General features: G+C 37.1%; 1 protein-coding gene across 3 annotated transcripts in view; it reads right to left on the bottom strand.

Annotated features, from left to right (window-relative positions):
• FSD1L (fibronectin type III and SPRY domain containing 1 like) overlaps positions 1-18,604 on the bottom strand; it is a 70,567-nt gene that overhangs the window by 11,971 nt on the left and 39,992 nt on the right. Inside the window, exons 7-12 of one of the 3 annotated variants that reach the window (XM_059925224.1) lie at positions 16,934-17,143; positions 15,632-15,730; positions 11,096-11,225; positions 10,151-10,183; positions 5,143-5,243; positions 4,439-4,690 (exon numbers count right to left, since the gene is read on the bottom strand). In XM_059925224.1, the coding sequence (XP_059781207.1) occupies positions 4,439-4,690; positions 5,143-5,243; positions 10,151-10,183; positions 11,096-11,225; positions 15,632-15,730; positions 16,934-17,143 (825 nt within the window). The remainder of the gene's footprint in view (positions 1-4,438; positions 4,691-5,142; positions 5,244-10,150; positions 10,184-11,095; positions 11,226-15,631; positions 15,731-16,933; positions 17,144-18,604) is intronic. The other 2 variants (XM_059925226.1, XM_059925225.1) reach the window with 2 other exon arrangements.

Here is an 18,604-nt window from a genome sequence, read left to right as displayed (position 1 = left end):
GCTGTCTTGCTGGCATCTCATCTTTCCCCAGGACTCTACGCTCCCTATCCTGTTGATGATACTATCACCCTCTTGGTCACACTGGATGGAACCTCAGTCATCTTCAGTTCTTGTCTCTCTCCCCCCAATCCATATTTAGTTATCAAGTCCTATGAATTCTACTTTCACACCATCAAATTCATTCTTCTTGATTCCTCACTGCTCAGATCCCTCTTACCACTAATCACTCAACAAATACTTATTAAGGGCTCACTATGTGAAGCACTTGCCAAGCAATAAGGACATAATACTTAACAAAACAGACATGGTCCTGTCTATATTGCTTAAAGACCACCTCCTTGAAAAGTCTTCCCCTATCAATGTTTGCAGTCTCTTCCACATTTAACCATTTACTCTCTAACATTTCTAAAACTATATTACAATCATATGACTACAGTTTTCTAAAATGAACAGAAGCCCCCCCACCAACTACTAAAAAAAGACTAGCCTATTATTATTTTTCAAGGCCCTCAGAATCTGATCCCATCCTACATTACAATTTCTTCCTATACCCTATGCTCTAGGTTAACAATTATACTTCTTACTACTATCTTTAAGGAACCACCAAGTATGGGAAAAGAGAAGATAAGCAAATGCTATCTTGGTAGTTGAAAAAGAAAAAAAAAATGTATGCCAATAAATTTACTAGTTATCCTGAGGAAAATATTTATCTGATTCAAAAGGAATAAATAAAAAAGATGCAGCAAAACTGACATGTCATCACTATCACTAAAAATAAATCAAAACAAAATCAATTTGTTTACTTTTTTGTTTGAGTAACCAGGTTGATGCCTCATGGAATCATCTGGACACAATGTTAACTAAAACGGTAAAATTTGGTTTTATTAGCTCTTAAGTGTCAACTTGGAGAGAAGCATTTAGGGAATTACTTTTGTTCCCTAGTTCAACAGTACCTCATCTTCAAAAGTTTTATAAATATTTAGATGACAGTAGAGAAGATACTTATCAAATACCTAACTCAAAAAGCTTAAAGAAATTTTGCCAAAAAAAACCCCACCAAGTTAATTTTTAGATGATCTTAACAGGAGGGAAAGATTGGCCAAATCTATTAAGATGAAACTTAAGGACGAATATAATATTCTTCATTTGAGTTATAAACAACAAAAAAACACCCTTATACTGACAATATCAGAGAAAAAAGATAATCTGACAGAACTCCATGGAAAAAGATCTAGTGGATTAGGTGGCTACAAGCTCAATATTGAGCTACAGTGCTGTTAAGTCATATTACTAGAAATTATGCTGCCAAATCACTAACCTATGATGGTCAGAAGTTGTGTGTTCTACTTTGAGAACCAATCTTTAAAATATATATAGACATAGCATACAACCATAGGAGATAATAAGGGGTTTGGAAAAATTAAATTATAAAAGGAACAGCTAATGGTATAGGGAATGTACAGTCTGGAAAAACAGGGCAAGAGAAGCAATGTTAGTAGTTTTTAAACAAATAAGGATTATACAGTAAGTCCCCTACATACAAATGAGTTCCATTCTGAGAGTGCATTCATAAGTCCAATTTGTTCCTAAGTCCAACAAAATTAGCCTAGGTACCAAACTAACACAATTGGCTATATAATACTGTACTGTAACAGGTTTATAATACTTTTCACACAAATAATACATAAAAAACAAACACAAAAATAAAGAAAACATTTAAAATCTTACAGTACAGTACCTTGAAAAGTACAGTTGTACAGTACAACAGCTGGCATACAGGGGGTGGCATCAAGTGAACAGGCAAGAAGAGTTACTGACTGGAAGAGGGAGAGGAGGTGGGAGATGGCAGAGCTGAAGGATCGTCAGCAAAAGGAGATGGAGGGCAAGCTGCAATTTCACTCAGGCCTGACGTTGATGGCACAGGTCCTGGTTCCTTGCTGGATTCAATTCTATCTACCCTCTTGAAAAAACAATCCAGTGATGTCTGGGTAGTAGCTCTTTTTTTCTCGTTATAGATGACACGGTAGCACTGGATTGCATTCTGAATGGCTGCTGCAACCTTTGTATACCGTTCTACATTCCGGTCCTGTGACTCAAAAACTAACAGTGCCTCCTCGAATAAAGAAAATCCCCTTGCCACTTCCTGCGTCATGAATCTCTTCAGTTCTTCAGTTACTTCTTCTTCCTCTTGTCTCTTCATCCTTTCTCTGGGCCTCCAATTCCATCAGGTCTTCATTAGTAAGCTCCTCATGTTGCACAGCAAGGAATTCAATGAAGTCGTCCTCTTGCAGATCTAGCTCCAGCTACTCGCTGAGGGTCACTAAGTTGCTGAAGACCTCTTTGGACTCCTCATCCACCTTCTCAAATCCATGAAAATCGTGAACACACTGTGGGCAAAGGTTCTTCCAAACCTCATTCATGGTGACGGCCAAACAAAGTCCGTATTTTTTATGACCTTGTAGATGTTACAGTCCTTCCAAAATTGCTGCAAGGTTGTCCCTGATCCATCACTTGCCTTTACTGCCTGATGAAAAGTGTGATGTAAATAATATTTCTTGAAAGTTGGTATAACTCCCTGGTCCATAGGTTGGATGAACAACATAGTATTTGGTGGCAGATGCACTACTTTGAGGTTGGGATGAAAGTTGTCCATGAATAGGGGGTGGCCCAGAGCACTGTCAAGCGGCAAAAGAATGTTGAATGGGATGTCCTTCGCCAAGCAATATTTCTCTCCCCCCGGGATAAAGTGGTGGGAAAACCAGTCCTGGAAAATGGTCTGTGTAACTCAGGCTTTGGGGTTACTCTTCCACAAAACAGGAAGAGAGCCCTTGGCTATGTGTTTAAGGGTTCTTGGGTTCTCTCAATGATAAAACTAAGAGAGGCTTCAGCTTCATATCGCCGGAAGCATTGCCTCCAAACAACAGAGTTGGCCTATTCTTTGCTGCTTTACAGCCTGACATCACCTTTTCCTCCTTACTGATGTAACTTCAGTCTGGCATCCTCTTCCAGTACAGTCCTGTCTCACCCACATTAAAAACCTGCTTGGGTAAATACACGCTTTCATCAACAATTTCTCGAAGCGTTTCAGAAAATTCCCGAGCAGCTACCATATCTGTACTCGCTGCCTCGCCACTTACTTCTATGTTGTGAAGGTTGGCGCTAGCCTTGAACCAATGAAACCAGCCACGGCTGGCATTAAAAGGTGTGCCCTCTGATTCTTCGCCATGTTTCTTCTTCAAGTCTTCATGATGGCTTTTAGCTTTTTCTTGAATCAGCATTAAGCTGAGCGGGACTCGACGCTGATGCTGATCCTGCATCCGCACACTGAGAAGTTTCTCCATCTCCTCCATCACTTTTCCACGCTTCTTCGATATTATTGTCGACATCTTCGGCACAGCAGACTTCACATGTCCGATCTTGTCCTTGTTCTTTAGAATTGTGCTGATGGTTGAACGATTCGTGTTATAAGAATGAGCGATGTCTACCATCTTTTCACCTTGCTCCACTCTCTCAATTATTTTCACTTTTGTTTCCATCCTTATCACTTGGCTCTTCTTAGTAGCACCAGCTACATCACCGCTGCTTTTAGGCTTGCTTCCTGACATCCTGGGCTTGAAATAAAGATACTGTACTACTGTACCCTATACAGTACTGTACAGTAGAGTACACAAAAGCACAACCACTTGTAGAGGACGTATACACGTGACAATGTATGCTAGACACTTGAACTAACTTACATGATTGGACATGTGAACGCACATTCACATCTTTGAGAGTTCACAACTTGAAGGTTCATATGTAGGGGACTTACTGTAATGTAAGTATGAATTAGGGAACATAATTCTGTGTTTCTTCAGATGACAAAATTTAACAGCAAAAGTCTCAGAAGTTACTGAGAAGACAAAGTGAGTTGATTTAAGAAAAACCTTCTAACCAAGTGTTATCCTATAGCGAAACAGGCTGCCTTCTAAGACAATTAGCTTCACATAGAAAAGTTCAAGCATAGGAGTGGCAACTACTTGCAGATATAATGTAATAAGGATTTTACACTATGTGGCAAATGGATTGGGTAATTTCTAAGGTCTACTCCAACTCAAAAAATCTGACTCTACCACTCTTAACAAGTAATAAAACAAGGTAAAGGAGGAATTAAAACGGGCATAAGAAATTTTAAGGCTCAAGACTAAAATTAGCAAAATATTTTTTTCAGACTTACTTAGTATATTATAGATGAGTGCTTTTGCAGGCCTGCAAGCAGACATCGCGTGCCCTTTCAGTCAATTACAGGGCTGAAATTATGTTTGTGATCAAATCCTAGAAGGTCAAAATACCCTTACCACAATACTTATGGAAATTCTGTAGAGATGATTACTAATGAAAAGTACTGAAATACAAGCAACGATGACGAAATAACTTAGGAGAAAATCAGTAAACTTACCCCCATCAAAATCACAAAATACACCTATTCTTTCAGGAACAGTAACATCCAAGGCTTTGACTTTATTATTATGCTTTGCTGCAAATGTGTTTTGTAGCCAGTTGTTGACATGGATACACCAACTAGTGTTTGTCTTTCCTAATTGGTCAAATTTCCCCAAAGTTTTGTATGCTACTCCCACACTGTAGGATTTACAATCCTTCTGGGCCTTGACCTCCCAATAATGTTGTCCACTTTCAATAGCAGTGTCTCCTACAAAAGATCAGAAGGTAAATTTGACTCTTACCTCTTCCTTATGAGTCACAGTTTTATCTATTTGTCGTCCCACAAAGTGGCACAAAATATCTGATTCAGGAGAAAAATCATGCTAACACACAGACACTAAATGCAGAGTATCTGCTATAATGACTTGTACATTTACTGCTAATTTTTCTGAATATAAAAGGCTTCAGAACTTCTCTTCCTTACTATCCCCTCAAGAGTTATAAATGTGGAGCACTATGTAAACTGAAGCAGAATTTAAAACATATCAATAAAAAGACAATTTGAAAACCCACCAAAGTAATTAAGCTTCAAGAGGGAGAAACTTTGGCAACGATTCATTCAATACATAGGCAGCCACTCCACCGCTGAGTGGAAAGTCCACCAATGTGCCTATGATGCCTTTAATCTGAGATAATGAACAACTATTATGTTTATCCTACCCAGCACTGTATATGATTCCCCAGTAAAACGATCTCTGCTGCCTCTTACTGCTGGTGGCCTGGAGCCTATGGATGTCCGTTTAGGGGATGGTGTACCACTTCTAGATAAACAGGAACAAAAAGAAAAACAAATATTCTATGTTGCACATGTTTCACAAACTAAAATTACAAATCAAGAAATGAACCTTTCTAAAGATTTCTAATCACACTGCACAAATAGCAACATTTAATTTTATCTGAATTATTTATTATTAAACAGATTTGTCAATTATAACACTTAAATGTAAGAAGTCATCAACATAAAGCATGCTAAAAACACTAATACCATGCAGACTGAGCAAGGCTTGTACAGAGAAAACACAGTTGAAATAGGAGACAATACAAAAAGGGAAAAAAAGAACTCAAGGGAAAAAAAAGAACTCAAGAAAGATAATGGATTATAGCTTACATTTCTTGCAGTTAAATTTAAATGAAAAGCAAGTCTTATTTTGGTAGGAGAAATACTTTATAATACTTGTTATTATCCTGTGCATGGATTTGGGTAATTGCTATTTTTCTTTTTAAGACTTATTATAATCAAAACTAAATAACCTTTTTTATAAGCAGTAGGTATTGGGTTGGCCAAAAGTTTCGTGCAGCTTTTTTCCATAAGATGGCTCTACTAGCGCTTAGTTGTCTTTAACTTCATTCGAAACAGTTTTGTTAGACTGTATTGTGACAGCTATCATATCAGTGTGCATTTAAAAAAAAAACTTATCAAAATCGGTGAATTTTTGTGTAGTCATTTTAATATTGAAGATGGAAGAAAAAAAGCAACATTTTCAGCATATTATGCTTTATTATTTCAAGAAAGATAAAAACGCAAAAAAAGATTTGTGCAGTGTATGGAGAAGGTGCTGTGACTGATCAAACATGTCAAAAGTGGTTTGCAAAGTTTCGTGCTGGAGATTTCTCACTGGATAATGTGCCACGGTTGGGTAGGCCAGTTGAAGTTGATAGCAATCAAATCGAGACATTAATTGAGAACAATCAACGACATGGGAGGTAGCCGACATACTCAAAATATCCAAATCAAGCACTGAAAATCATTTGCATGAGCTCGGTTATGTTAATCGCTTTGGTGTTTGGGTTCCACATAAGTTAAGTGAAAAAAACTTTCTTGACCATATTTCTGCATGCGATTCTCCACTGAAACGTAATGATAACGTTTCGTTTTTTAAACAAATTGTGATGGGCAATTAAAAGTGGATACTGTTCAATAATGTGGAACGGAAGAAATCATGGGGCAAGTGAAATGAACCACCATCAACCACACCACAGGCCAGTCTTCATCCAAAGAGGGTGATGTTGTGTATATGGTGGGATTGGAAGGGAGTTCTCTATGATGAGCTCCTTCCAGAAAACCAAACAATTAATTCCAACAAGTACTGCTCCCAGTTAGACCAACTGAAAGCAGCACTCGATGAAAAGCGTCTGGAATTAGTCAACAGAAAATGCATAATCCTCCATAAGGATAACGCAAGGGCTTCCCTGGTGGCGCAGTGGTTGAGAGTCTGCCTGCTAATGCAGGGAACACGGGTTCGCGCCCTGGTCTGGGAGGATCCCACATGCCGCGGAGCGACTAGGCCCGTGAGCCACAGCTGCTGAGCCTGCGCGTCTGGAGCCTGTGCTCCGCAACGAGAGGCCGCGATGGTGGGAGGCCCGCGCACCGCGATGAAGAGTGGCCCCCGCTTGCCGCAACTAGAGGGAGCCCTGGCACAGAGACGAAGACCCAACATAGCAATCAATCAATCAATCAATAAATAAATCTTTAAAAAAAAAAAAAAAAAAAAAAGGATAACGCAAGACTACATGTTTCTCTGATGACCAGGCAAAAACTGTTACAGCTTGGCTGGAAAGTTCTGATTCATCCACTGTATTAACCAGACATTGCACCTTTGGATTTCCATTTATTTCGGTCTTTACAAAATTCTCTTAACGGAAAAAATGTCAATTCCCTGGAAGACTGTAAAAGGCACCTGGAACAGTTCTTTGCTCAAAAAGATAAAAAGTTTTAGGAAGATGGAATTATGACACTGCCTGAAAAATGGCAGAAGGTAGTGGAACAAAATGGTGACTACGTTGTTCAATAAAGTTCTGGGCGAAAATGAAAAATAGGTATTTTATTTTTACTTAAATACTGAAAGAAATTTTTGGCCAACCCAATATTTTTGTTCTGTATCTTTTCTTCTTAAAAAGAAAAATAGCAATTACCCAAATCCAGGCACAGGATAATATCAAGTATTATAAAGCATTTCTTCCACTAAAATGGACAAGATGCAACCTGACCTCCCTTTATCAAATTATATGATATGGTAAACTGGACAGTATTAAGGCCTCTCACTAACTCCCCAAAGCTCAAAATAGATCAAATCCCAAAGATGTTTAAAAAAATAACATTTCAATTATATCAAATCACTGCATTCATAAAACAAAAAAAATTTATAACTTACCAGTAGTAAAGAAATAAAGGGAAAGCATGGCAAAAAGAAAAACAGATGTAACTACTAAGAATGGCAGCTTAAATTTCAGAGAAAAATTAAATAAGGAGGTGTCTTCCTTTGCAGCATTCTAGACTTCCAACCCTAAGTACATTTTTGCAAGAAGTACAACAGCTGTTATTGTCTTAAAGCGGCGGTCCCCAACCTTTTTGGCATCAGGGACCGGTTTCGTGGAAGACAATTTTTCCATGGACCGGGGGCGGGATGGTTCAGGTGGTAAGGCGAGCAACAGGGAGCGATGGGGAGCTGCAGATGAAGCTTCGCTTGTTCACCTGCCGCTCACCTCCTGCTGTGCGCCCCCCCTCCCAGGACGACCGTTATAGGTCATGGCCAGGCCCGGGGCTTGGGGACCCCCTGTCTTAAAGCAAATGTGATCCCATCCTTTAAAGACACCTCAGTCACTCAACTATCTGAATTAAGGCTCTTTGTTACCTCTACTCTGGATTGTTTTACCAGCTTCCCAGATGATCTCTCTGCTACCCAATTCATTTGTTCACTGTTACGAGATAAACCTAACTGATTCTCCTACTTTAAAATCTTCAAGCACTTTCTTACTGCCTACAAACGACTTAGCTTGGCTTTTCAGGTTCTTCTTGATTTGGGCCCACTCTGCTTTTCCAGCCTTCTCACCTCTGGAGAGCACTATCCAGCTAAATATAGTCACTCAAGTGTTCCTTAAACTCAGGCAATCTGCTTCAGTGCCTTTTCCTTTCCTTGCTCCTCTCACTGCAAGTCCAAACGCTACACATTCTTCCACTTATTTGAGAACCAACCTAAATATCATTTCACTAATGAAGGTTTCCCAGATCCTACCAGGCTAAATAACTTTTCTGAAGAGTCCAGCTCCAGGCCAAAATCCTAGTATGATCTTTCAGGCCCAACAAGCAATTATAAATGCTTGCCTTCTCTACCCCAGATTTGGTGCAGAGCTAGTTCACTGCAGTTTCTAGAAGCAGTTGCAATACCCCCTGCAACCCCGTGCTCATATGCATGTCTGCATTCCTAGATTGGGCACCTGTATTCAGAGGCCCCCTTAGAGCAGGGGGCCCCCAGCTGAGACCCTTTCCAGCTGCCTCTTCAGAGACCTCCTTAAAGAGGGCAGGGGTCAGGAAGCAGTCTGAAGACACTTTTCTCCACTCTGTCTCAATACTTTTCTACTCCTAACCTTTCCCCCTCTCTCATTTCCTTGGCCTCAGGTCCATAAAACAATCGGAGAAGCCTTTTGCTTGGGCCTTCCTGGCCAGTGAGATGATCCTCAGATATTCACCATCTGCCATCTGCTCTCATTTACCTAACCCTCACCCTGAGCCATTCTGTTGTGAAAAGTGGAACCCTGGGGGAGCTAACACCCTTTCCTTTGTGGCCTCTTGCTTATACTATCACAGTAAGTGCATGAAGTCTTGATTGTTACTTTCAGTTTGGCTTATTGTCCTAACTGACCACTTCAACATGTGGCAGCGCAGGAAATCTTTCTTCCTCTAAACTCCCTGATTCACACATACTATTACACATAATCTCTATCTTGTATTATTGTTATTTATATAGAGAGATATATCTCATCTACATAAATTAGGGCAAATTCCTTGAAGGCAGGGACAGTGTTTATCCCTATAAACTCCAAAACATCCAGCTGACATCCTGCAGTGAACAAATATTTATGGAAAGAATAAATGTATATAACATTCCAGAAGTAGCCTACATAATAAAATACTCTTAAAAGGAGGGAAGAGAGAAAGAGAAATAACATGATGAAATTCTACATACAAGTAGTCTAAAAATCTCCAAATGACCAAATGAAACTTCACTGATCCTATTAAATCCAGCAGCACTTTACAATTTATAATATACTAACTATGAAATCATTTTCACCAATAATAAGCAAATAAACTAGAAAAAAGAAAAGATAATTTTGAAAACAGAACACATTCTGTTTCTGGGAAAGATATGGAGTATCTTCAAATTAGCACATTATTACTTGTGCAATTTGAAGTGATTCATCTTTCTGGCACTGTCCTAATAACTTCAGTAATGACCTTTATTTTTTATCCTTGATGCTTCTGAAACTGCATGATTATTATAAAACATAGGACACTTCAAACCTGCCTCATGTCAAATATATATAAATGCAAAGCTGTAATGTTAGATATATTGAATACAGCACAACAAGAAAGGTGCCAATTATAAGTAAATGCAGAAAAAATCAGATAAAGGAAAATAATTCAAGAAAGACTTTAAAGCAGAGCTTACTGTTTTGTTATTGTATACAATATAATCCAAATAATATACAGCACATTATAATGCTGTAAATTCAAAACATAAGCCACCAATACAGACAGTCTACACAGACCAATATTTTAGCTTATGAAGGCTGCTGCAATGGCTTCTGCTTATTGGTTAAAGAAAAATGTAAGTTATTCAGCCAAGCTAGATATACTAAGTCCTAGAACTATACAGACATAGATCATCACCTTGTATGTCTCTTCAGTGAAGTAACATGGGCACTGTCAGATAAAAATAGGCAACTGTTAAGAGACTGCTTTACAACTTAAATTTAACAGTTTATAATAAAATTAGATCAAAAGCCTGCTGAGGAATTTCTTTTGATTCACTGTTTAACTCACAATGATTACCTTATTTTAGTTTGAGCAAAATTTATCTCTGTTTAAAGAGGCCCCCATACTTTGAGACTATCTAAATAAGTCCTACAATAACAAAAGGTCCCAAACCTTCCTCTTTGTTCATAAGGCTGCTGATCAGGGGCCAGACACTGGGACTGTACATGGTAATAGTTGTCATTCACTGCAGACCTTCGGGTAAGACAGGTGATCTATAAGTCTAAAATTCAGGAACTATTGCTAGGAATTTCTCTCTAAGCAGTTCAAACTGCTGTAGATATAACTTTAAAGAAATGGAATACTGAAATAAAAGGTGTAAGTAAGAAGAGGATTAGGAAAGAAACTAAAAAAAAGTAATGAAAAATGTTAATGACAAATTCAAGTACTGATAATATTATATTCTTCACTTTGGTGTTACTAATAAGAATTTCTCTTTTTTTTTAACATCTTTATTGGAGTATAATTGCTTTACAGTGGTGTGTTAGTTTCTGCTTTATAACAAAGTGAATCAGCTATACATATACATATATTCCAGTATCTCCTCCCTCTTGCGTCTCCCTCCCACCCTCCCTATCCCACCCCTCTAGGTGGTCACAAAGCACCGAGCTGATCTCCCTGTGCTATGTGGCTGCTTCCCACTAGCTATCTATTTTACATTTGGTAGTGTATATATGTCCATGCCACTCTCTCACTTCGCCCCAGCTTACCCTTCCCAAGAATTTCATTTTAAGTTATTGTCAAGTAAGAATCAATTTACAAGCATTTTATTCAGATAATAGATTTAATAAACTAGCTTACCTGCCCTTGTTCTCTTTTCCTTTAATTTTACTTTCTTGACCTTTTCCTCCAGTAGGATCCCACTCTACACAGGTATCTTCAACTCTCAGGTTCAAATGGGAGGATGAGTTATCCAAACTGAAGTTAAGTGCTAACCAAAACAATATTTCAATTTTTTTAAATGTAGCATATCTCTAGTTTCTGAAGCACAACCATCATCACATTGTTTTCCTACTCAATGGATTTAACACTGTATATAGAGAATAAAGTTCTAATTCTTAATCCTAAAATTTAAAGTCTACAACAATAAAGCCGTAATCTACTAATTCCTACTGTATTTCCCATTATTCTCCTCTATATATCTATCCTGTACTCCAACCAAATGCAACGTACTTTCATGGCCACTGGTCTTTCTGCTATTCCTTCTGCTGGAATCAATAAACTCAATTACCTATTATTAGAGCATCAGCTGATTGTTATGACTAAATAGGAAGAGGAGCTGGTAGAATTAAGGATGAGGAGAAAGTGATGTGGTGTAAAAAATTATAGAGCCTGGCACACACACATTTTCTCTTATGCTCTAACACTTAATAATTTCATATTTAAACTCTTAGTAGTTTCAAAATAAGGCAAGCACAGAGAAACAGGCCATGATGGCAGAAGCAAGGGAACTAACCCATCTGATAGAGCTAAAGATGATATACATGGCAAAGAACAGACTGGGGAGAGGGGCTACTTAAATGAAATCAAATTTTAAAAATCCAAAACAAAACTATGCTTTTCAAATTATTTGGTATCGGGGGAACTATCTGTACTATTCACAAGACTTACTCAGAACTGCTAATTTAGGAAATCAGTGTAACACAGTATTACCTTCTCCCTTTGGATACTGACTGAGGGTTAATTGTTGAAATGTATTGATTCACAGCTGAGTAATGCACATTTCCCCCTATTTAATATGCAATTCCTAGAAACTGGGTCTTAAGCAAGGTATTATCTACTACATAGTTACCAATAAATCTGCTTATTAGTTATACTTCCCTCCAAAAGTTGAAATTTCTGGTAAGTACTCACTGAAGAAATATTCCTTTACAATACCCCATTTCACTTAAGGATAATACGTGATTTAGCTAAGGTTTCAGTGTGTCCGTGAAATATACATCATCAAACAACAAAATATTCATATAGAGAACTAGTGCTTACCTAGTGAATCAAGAATCCTTTCATACTCTACTGTTTCAAAAAGAGCACTTTAATTTTACCTATGCATCTGACCCATTGCTCAGTGTATTTTAAATATTCTAAATACAAATCTACTGACCATAACCACTTTTAGAAAGTGTCATACTATATGCAAAAAAGTTAATAGCTTTCAAAATCTGCATGTAAACAGATAAGAGCTTACTGAAAGACGAAATAATACAGCTTTTCAGTAAAAATGGAAACAGAATTCCTCAACAGGTGGGTTACTAAAAAGTTAGGATTAAGCAAAACTGAGACCCTGTATTACCAAGAATGAACTGCCTTAAGAAAACAGGGTTAGCCTCTATATTAGTTATTAGTTAATACATGTGAGGGCATCTGCATTTTTGAGAGAAAGAAAAATTGCATATAACTCTAAGGTGCCATCACTCTCAGTTGCCTGTTAAAATCCTAAGGGAAGAAACAAATCCTAAAGCTATTCCCTGTGTTTGATGATGGAGAGATGAGTAGAGTCAAGGGTGGCAAAAACAGGTATCACCCCCAAGCCGCTTGAGACCAGATTTATCAAATACCACAGCACCCAAACAGAAAAGCATGGGTTCCAGTCCCAGGGGTGCAACCTTTTATCTCTTCTTTTTTTGGACACTGTCCCTTTATGAGGCCTCAACTAAATCATAGAGGCTCTCTAAGGTAAGAGGGATAATACCATGCAGTTTAAAAGCAAATAAAAGACTGGCCTCAAAAGTGAGGTCTCAAATTTTAGTCCTGTCTCTCATATAAGCCCTGTAATATGGCCAGATATTAGTTTCCATATCGTTAAAAGTGTGAAAACAAAGTACCAAAAAAATCAGAACACAGACACAGATATGTTTCATGTGTTTAGTTTGTGTTGGTGGCTGCTTTCTAGGCACTGTAAAATTATATCATAGACACTAACATTTGAGGCTAGAAAGTAATTGGTGATTAATATCACATCATTTACCTTTACAAGGAAGTAAGGGATAATGTACTTTAAAAATTCTGGTCGTAAGAAGTATTATTCATCACTTTTGACAATTCCAGTAACAGAAGAAATAGAGTTACATACAATTGGAGAGACAGATATTAACAACGTTCACTATTTTCCACACCAAGCACCACAAGTGGCAGGATATGAAGTTTTGGTAGGCCTCAACTATTAAATCTCCATCTCTCTCCCTTTCCCTCCAGTTCTTTGCTCATATACTTATTTCTACTGGTTGGTCAAAAAGGGCTGCAACAAGTCAAAAAATTAGTAAACAACTGTTTAACACAGCATTTTAAAAATCTGACTTTTCTCTGGAGCTCCTGTTGTCATTAGTGGCCACTCCAGTGGTATGGAATAACCCTAGAAAACCTGTGACCCATAGTTTCTTAAGAGATAATTTTAGGGCTTCCCTGGTGGTGCAGTGGTTGAGAATCTGCCTGCCAATGCAGGGGGCACGGGTTCGAGCCCTGGTCTGGGAAGATCCCACATGCCGCGGAGCAACTAGGCCCGTGAGCCACAACTACTGAGCCTGCGCGTCTGGAGCTTGTGCTCCGCAACAAGAGAGGCCGCGATAGTGAGAGGCCCGCGCACCGCGGTGAAGAGTGGCCCCCACTTGCCGCAACTAGAGAAAGCCCTTGCACAGAAACGAAGACCCAACACAGCCAAAAATAAATACATGAATAAAAAATAAAAAATAAAGGAATTCCAAAAAAAAAAGAAAGAGATAATTTTACTCTGAGTCTCCCAGAAGGTCCCAGAAGATTCAGTGGGCCGCAGCGTTTAGTGTCAGTCTAACCCAACCCCAGGGGGTTTACCCCACAGAGAGAACTGCTCAAAAGGACTAGAATCAACTTAGTCTTTCCCTACAAACCCTAAAACCAAGAATTTGACTGGTAAAATCTAGACATTGCTAACAGGAGCAGACAGCCCAGCTCCAAGGAAACTACAAGCCAGTTATTCATTTTCCTGAATCTATGGAATTTGAATGGAAATCTACAATTCACCATATTTAGGCCCAAGTTTGGTCACTAAACATAAAAAGTAAATGAGAAGGAACAAAAGAAATAAAAAACATATAATATTCTTGAGGGAGGATATTAATAATAATGCAATTTTACCTGACAAGGGCTAAAATCAGTTCAAGTTAAATAGGAAGGATTATCTGCCTGTAAAGATGACTGTTTGTGAAATGGTAAACATCTCTAAAGAAACCACAGTATCATCTCAGTTTGTTAACAAGTAATTCTAAGTAATTGCATTTCTTGGCTAAGTTATCCGTAGTTCTCAAATAAAAACATTTGCTAATCCAAATTACTTTGACTTAGTTTTGTTTCTTTTAATCTTTCTGATGCAAACATATTCTTATGAGTTTGTCTTGTCAATAACTTATGAACCTCATATCTTGCTTTATTCTAATATGATATTTTTATATCAGCCTCCAAATCATATCAAACTTCTGGCATTCAAACCCTATTTAAATGCTGTATGAACCAGAGGTCAGTGGAACACTCTAAGGCCCAACTATCTAACAACAATGTGTAGAATCTGATTCTGGAAGTAAACTGAGTCAATTATCACCTCACAACTGGAAAGACCTCTAGCACTGTGGCCTTCAAATTGGTAAATACCTGAAAAATCTTCTGTGTTTAAATATGTTATTCTACAGTAAATCCAAACTGTTCTCAGAGACTAGAAGCACTTACATTCCAGGCCCACAATAAGGGCTGGCACAGAACTTGTAAATCGATTCTTATTCACAACTTTCCAAGCTAGTTCTAGGAACTGACTTTAACTTCACTTTCTTCACCTGAAAAATGGATATCAATAATATCTATTCTACTGATCTCTCAAGATGGTTTCAATGATCAAATGAAGACTTGTGAGCTTTGTAAACATTAATAAACTATTTAAATGTTAATTTCTACAATAAGATTTTAGAAAACAAAAAGAACCTGAACTAAACTGAATACGTACTTCCCCATTATTGAGTCATAATCCATTCTCTGGGAAAACTCTGGGCAAACTTCAGTCATGCGAATGTATTTATACTAGACTGAAATTTGTAAAGTAAGTATGCATGAGAGAACATAACACCATCATCAGTCTATTTTACCCATCTGAAACCATGGTAAAAGAAAAACTAATGAAAACCACTACTGTAGTCCTAATTTTCCCATCTTAAAATTCCTCCTGTTGAGAATTCCTTTGCAGGGTGGGTGGGGGGAAGGCGGGGGGATCAAGGTGGGGAAGGAAGGCAACTATACATGAAATGTTTCCTGTCACGAAGTCTGGAATAATGACTGATGTCAAGTTCTGTTTCATGCTGTACAAGTAGCTACTGATCTTACCTTTGGTCTCTAGAGTCACTGGATCAGAATACTCTCCAGCCACAGCCTTGTTACAAGCCCGCACTCTGAAATTCATATACTTTGAATCAAACTTTAGGCCTGAAAAAATGAAAAATGGCTTTCAGATATGAAAAGTAAAGGAATCTACTCCAAAAGTATGAGTATGAACCTTCAAACAGACATTTTTCCCTCCCTGGAACTATCTTTTCACTCAGGAAGGGTACAAATTTATGTTAAAAGGGTGATAATGCCTGAAATAAGAGAAATCATGATTTATCTATTATTTTCTTCAAAATAAATTATACAGTTTGTCACTGGGCTTTTTAAACCTAGCAATAAAAAGATACTCTCAAGCCTCATTATAAGTAAGGTTTCATTCATGGAGAGACACTACAGTTTAAAATAACATATTCAATTTCTGGAAAGTAGACACTATAGAATTTTTATATTTATGACACATTGTTTCATATGTGAAAAATGAATTTAAAGAGAAAGTGAAGCATAAGGATTAATAGCAAAACTTTGAAGTCAGTCAGGTCTAGATTAAAATCTCAATCCAAAAATTACTAGCTATGGGACCTTCAACAACTTGACAGAGCCACAGTTTTGTATCTGTTAAAATAGAAAAGAGAAAACCAACCTCTTCACCGTAAAGACTAAATGAGATGTATTGTACTGATTAAATGAGATGTACTGTGTAATACACTTCAGCCCAGCTCCTGACAAATGGTAAGTGCTCAGTAATGGTAACGTTACTAATGTTACTGCTCACATAAAACAAATATTGAACAACTCAGGCAACATTTGGCCATTTCAAATACCCGAAGTCCCCTATACATGGAGATATGTTTTTAAAGACTATCAAAAGGCCAACACACAAATTTCTAATACCAAGTCATAGCTTAACTTTAAGTATTATCGTGAAGCTTATCAAAAAAGGGTAAAGGCAAGTCTTTACAGTATCACTGAAATGAGGGGTAGTGTATACGTATAGAAAATTGACAGCTTTTTTATTGTTAGAAAACCAAGGTAAAAATTAAATGTCACTCTGAAATACAGTTTCCAGAACATCCCTTCATGTTTGTTTTAAATACACTGTTTTACCAGATTGCAAATATCCAGAAGTAATTAAAATGAAGGTTTTCTTGATATTTTAAGAGAAATTCATTTCCATAATAAATATACAAAAAGTCAGCTTGGCTAAAGAAACTTAATAACTTCATCTTTTAATGTAATTCAAAATATTTTTCACAATTACATCTATCTTCTGAGAATGAGATTCATGAAATGCAGTCATCTTACCTGATAGTGTATATTCAGTACCCTTAATATTATCAATTATCTCCCAGCATCGCTCATCCTTTACACGTGGAAGTCCATCAAAATTAGTTTTCCTATATTCCAGTATAAAATGATCAATCTTATTATCTTCTTCTGGCATTCTCCAAGCTACTGTTACAGAATTGTCAGCCACCAAACACTCTACTGGATCTATCTCTGGAGCTTTGGGGACTGAAGGAAAAAAAAAAAAAGCTCATTTCTCACTATAGTACTAATCCAGTATTTATGTTTGTCGTTCAAATTACGCTTTTCATGTCGCTTTTAAACTGTTCAACTGAATCAGGCTAAGAGAAGGGATACCTTATAAATGCAAAATAACCATTTTTCAGAGCTCTGTTTTAAAATTCATATTTCAAAGTTTTTCATAGACTTATTCAAAGTATATTAAAACCCTAGTTAGCAAAAAGCAATTCAAACATGCTAAGAATAGAGAATCAAGAATGATTTGCTACTGCTCAACACGTTTTTAATCTGCTATTTCAAACAGCTGGAGAATATAAATTAAATCACTATTGACAAAATAAAATAACTTGCTTTGAATCCAAAGATTAAAATAATTCAAGGTATTTTCAATGTATTTAAAAAACCTAGTTTATAAAATAACTGTAATTTCTCAACACTGAACAAAAATGAACTCCGCAATCCCACAAAATATTTAAGAATTTTTAAATGTTTCTCCAAAGAGCTCTATGATTCATTAAAACAAACTGAGGTAAATGAATCACAATTAACATGAATGAACATTAATCAATTTCTTTTCCATGAAAGAGGTTTTCCATAGCTCCTCAACATTAACAGATGTTCCATTTAAATAGCAGGCTAACTGGAGAATGTGGTCCTCCAGTGATACAGATGTGTCTGAAATGTGTGAAACTGCAAGTACTGTATTTAAACCTTTCGTTGCTAAAAAAAAGTTTTAAAAGATTTACTCCAAGTATGTAAGGTTGGTTCAACATTCTAAACTAGTTGATGTAAACTATCACATCAGTAGAAGAAAAATCAGATGATCAGAAGAAAAACTACATGATCATATCAATAGATGGAGAAAAAAATATTTTACAAAATCCAACATTCACTCATGACAAAAGCTCTCAGTAAACTAGGAAACTTTACTTGATAAAGAACATCTACAAAAAAACCTACAGTTAACATTAATGTTGAGAAAGTAGATACTTTTCTCCTAAGGCAATGACATCCCCTCTCTCCACTCCTACTCAACACTGTACTGGAAGTTCTAGCTAAATGCTGTAAGACAAGGAAAAGAAGTAAAACATATACAAATTAGGAAGGAAGAAATAAAACTGTCTTTGTTTACTGATGACATGATTGTCTATGTAGAAAATCTCAAAGAATCAACAGAAAAACTCCTGGAACTAACAAGCTTATAGCAAGGCTGCAGGATACAAGGGATGAACAGGCAGAGTACAAGGGAATTTTAGGGCACTGAAACTATTCTGTATGATACGGTAGTGGTGGATACATGACATGATACATTTATCAAAAGCCGTAGAACTGTGTAACACAGAGTGAACCCTCATGTAAACTGTGGATTTTAGCTAATAATAATTTATCAATTACTACAAAAGTACTACACTAATGCAAGACATTAATAACTGCGGAAACTGTATGTGG

The sequence above is a fragment of the Balaenoptera ricei genome, chromosome 6 (assembly GCF_028023285.1).
Source record: "Balaenoptera ricei isolate mBalRic1 chromosome 6, mBalRic1.hap2, whole genome shotgun sequence".
Lineage (NCBI taxonomy): Eukaryota > Metazoa > Chordata > Mammalia > Artiodactyla > Balaenopteridae > Balaenoptera > Balaenoptera ricei.
This window is presented reverse-complemented; position numbering and strand designations above follow the sequence as displayed.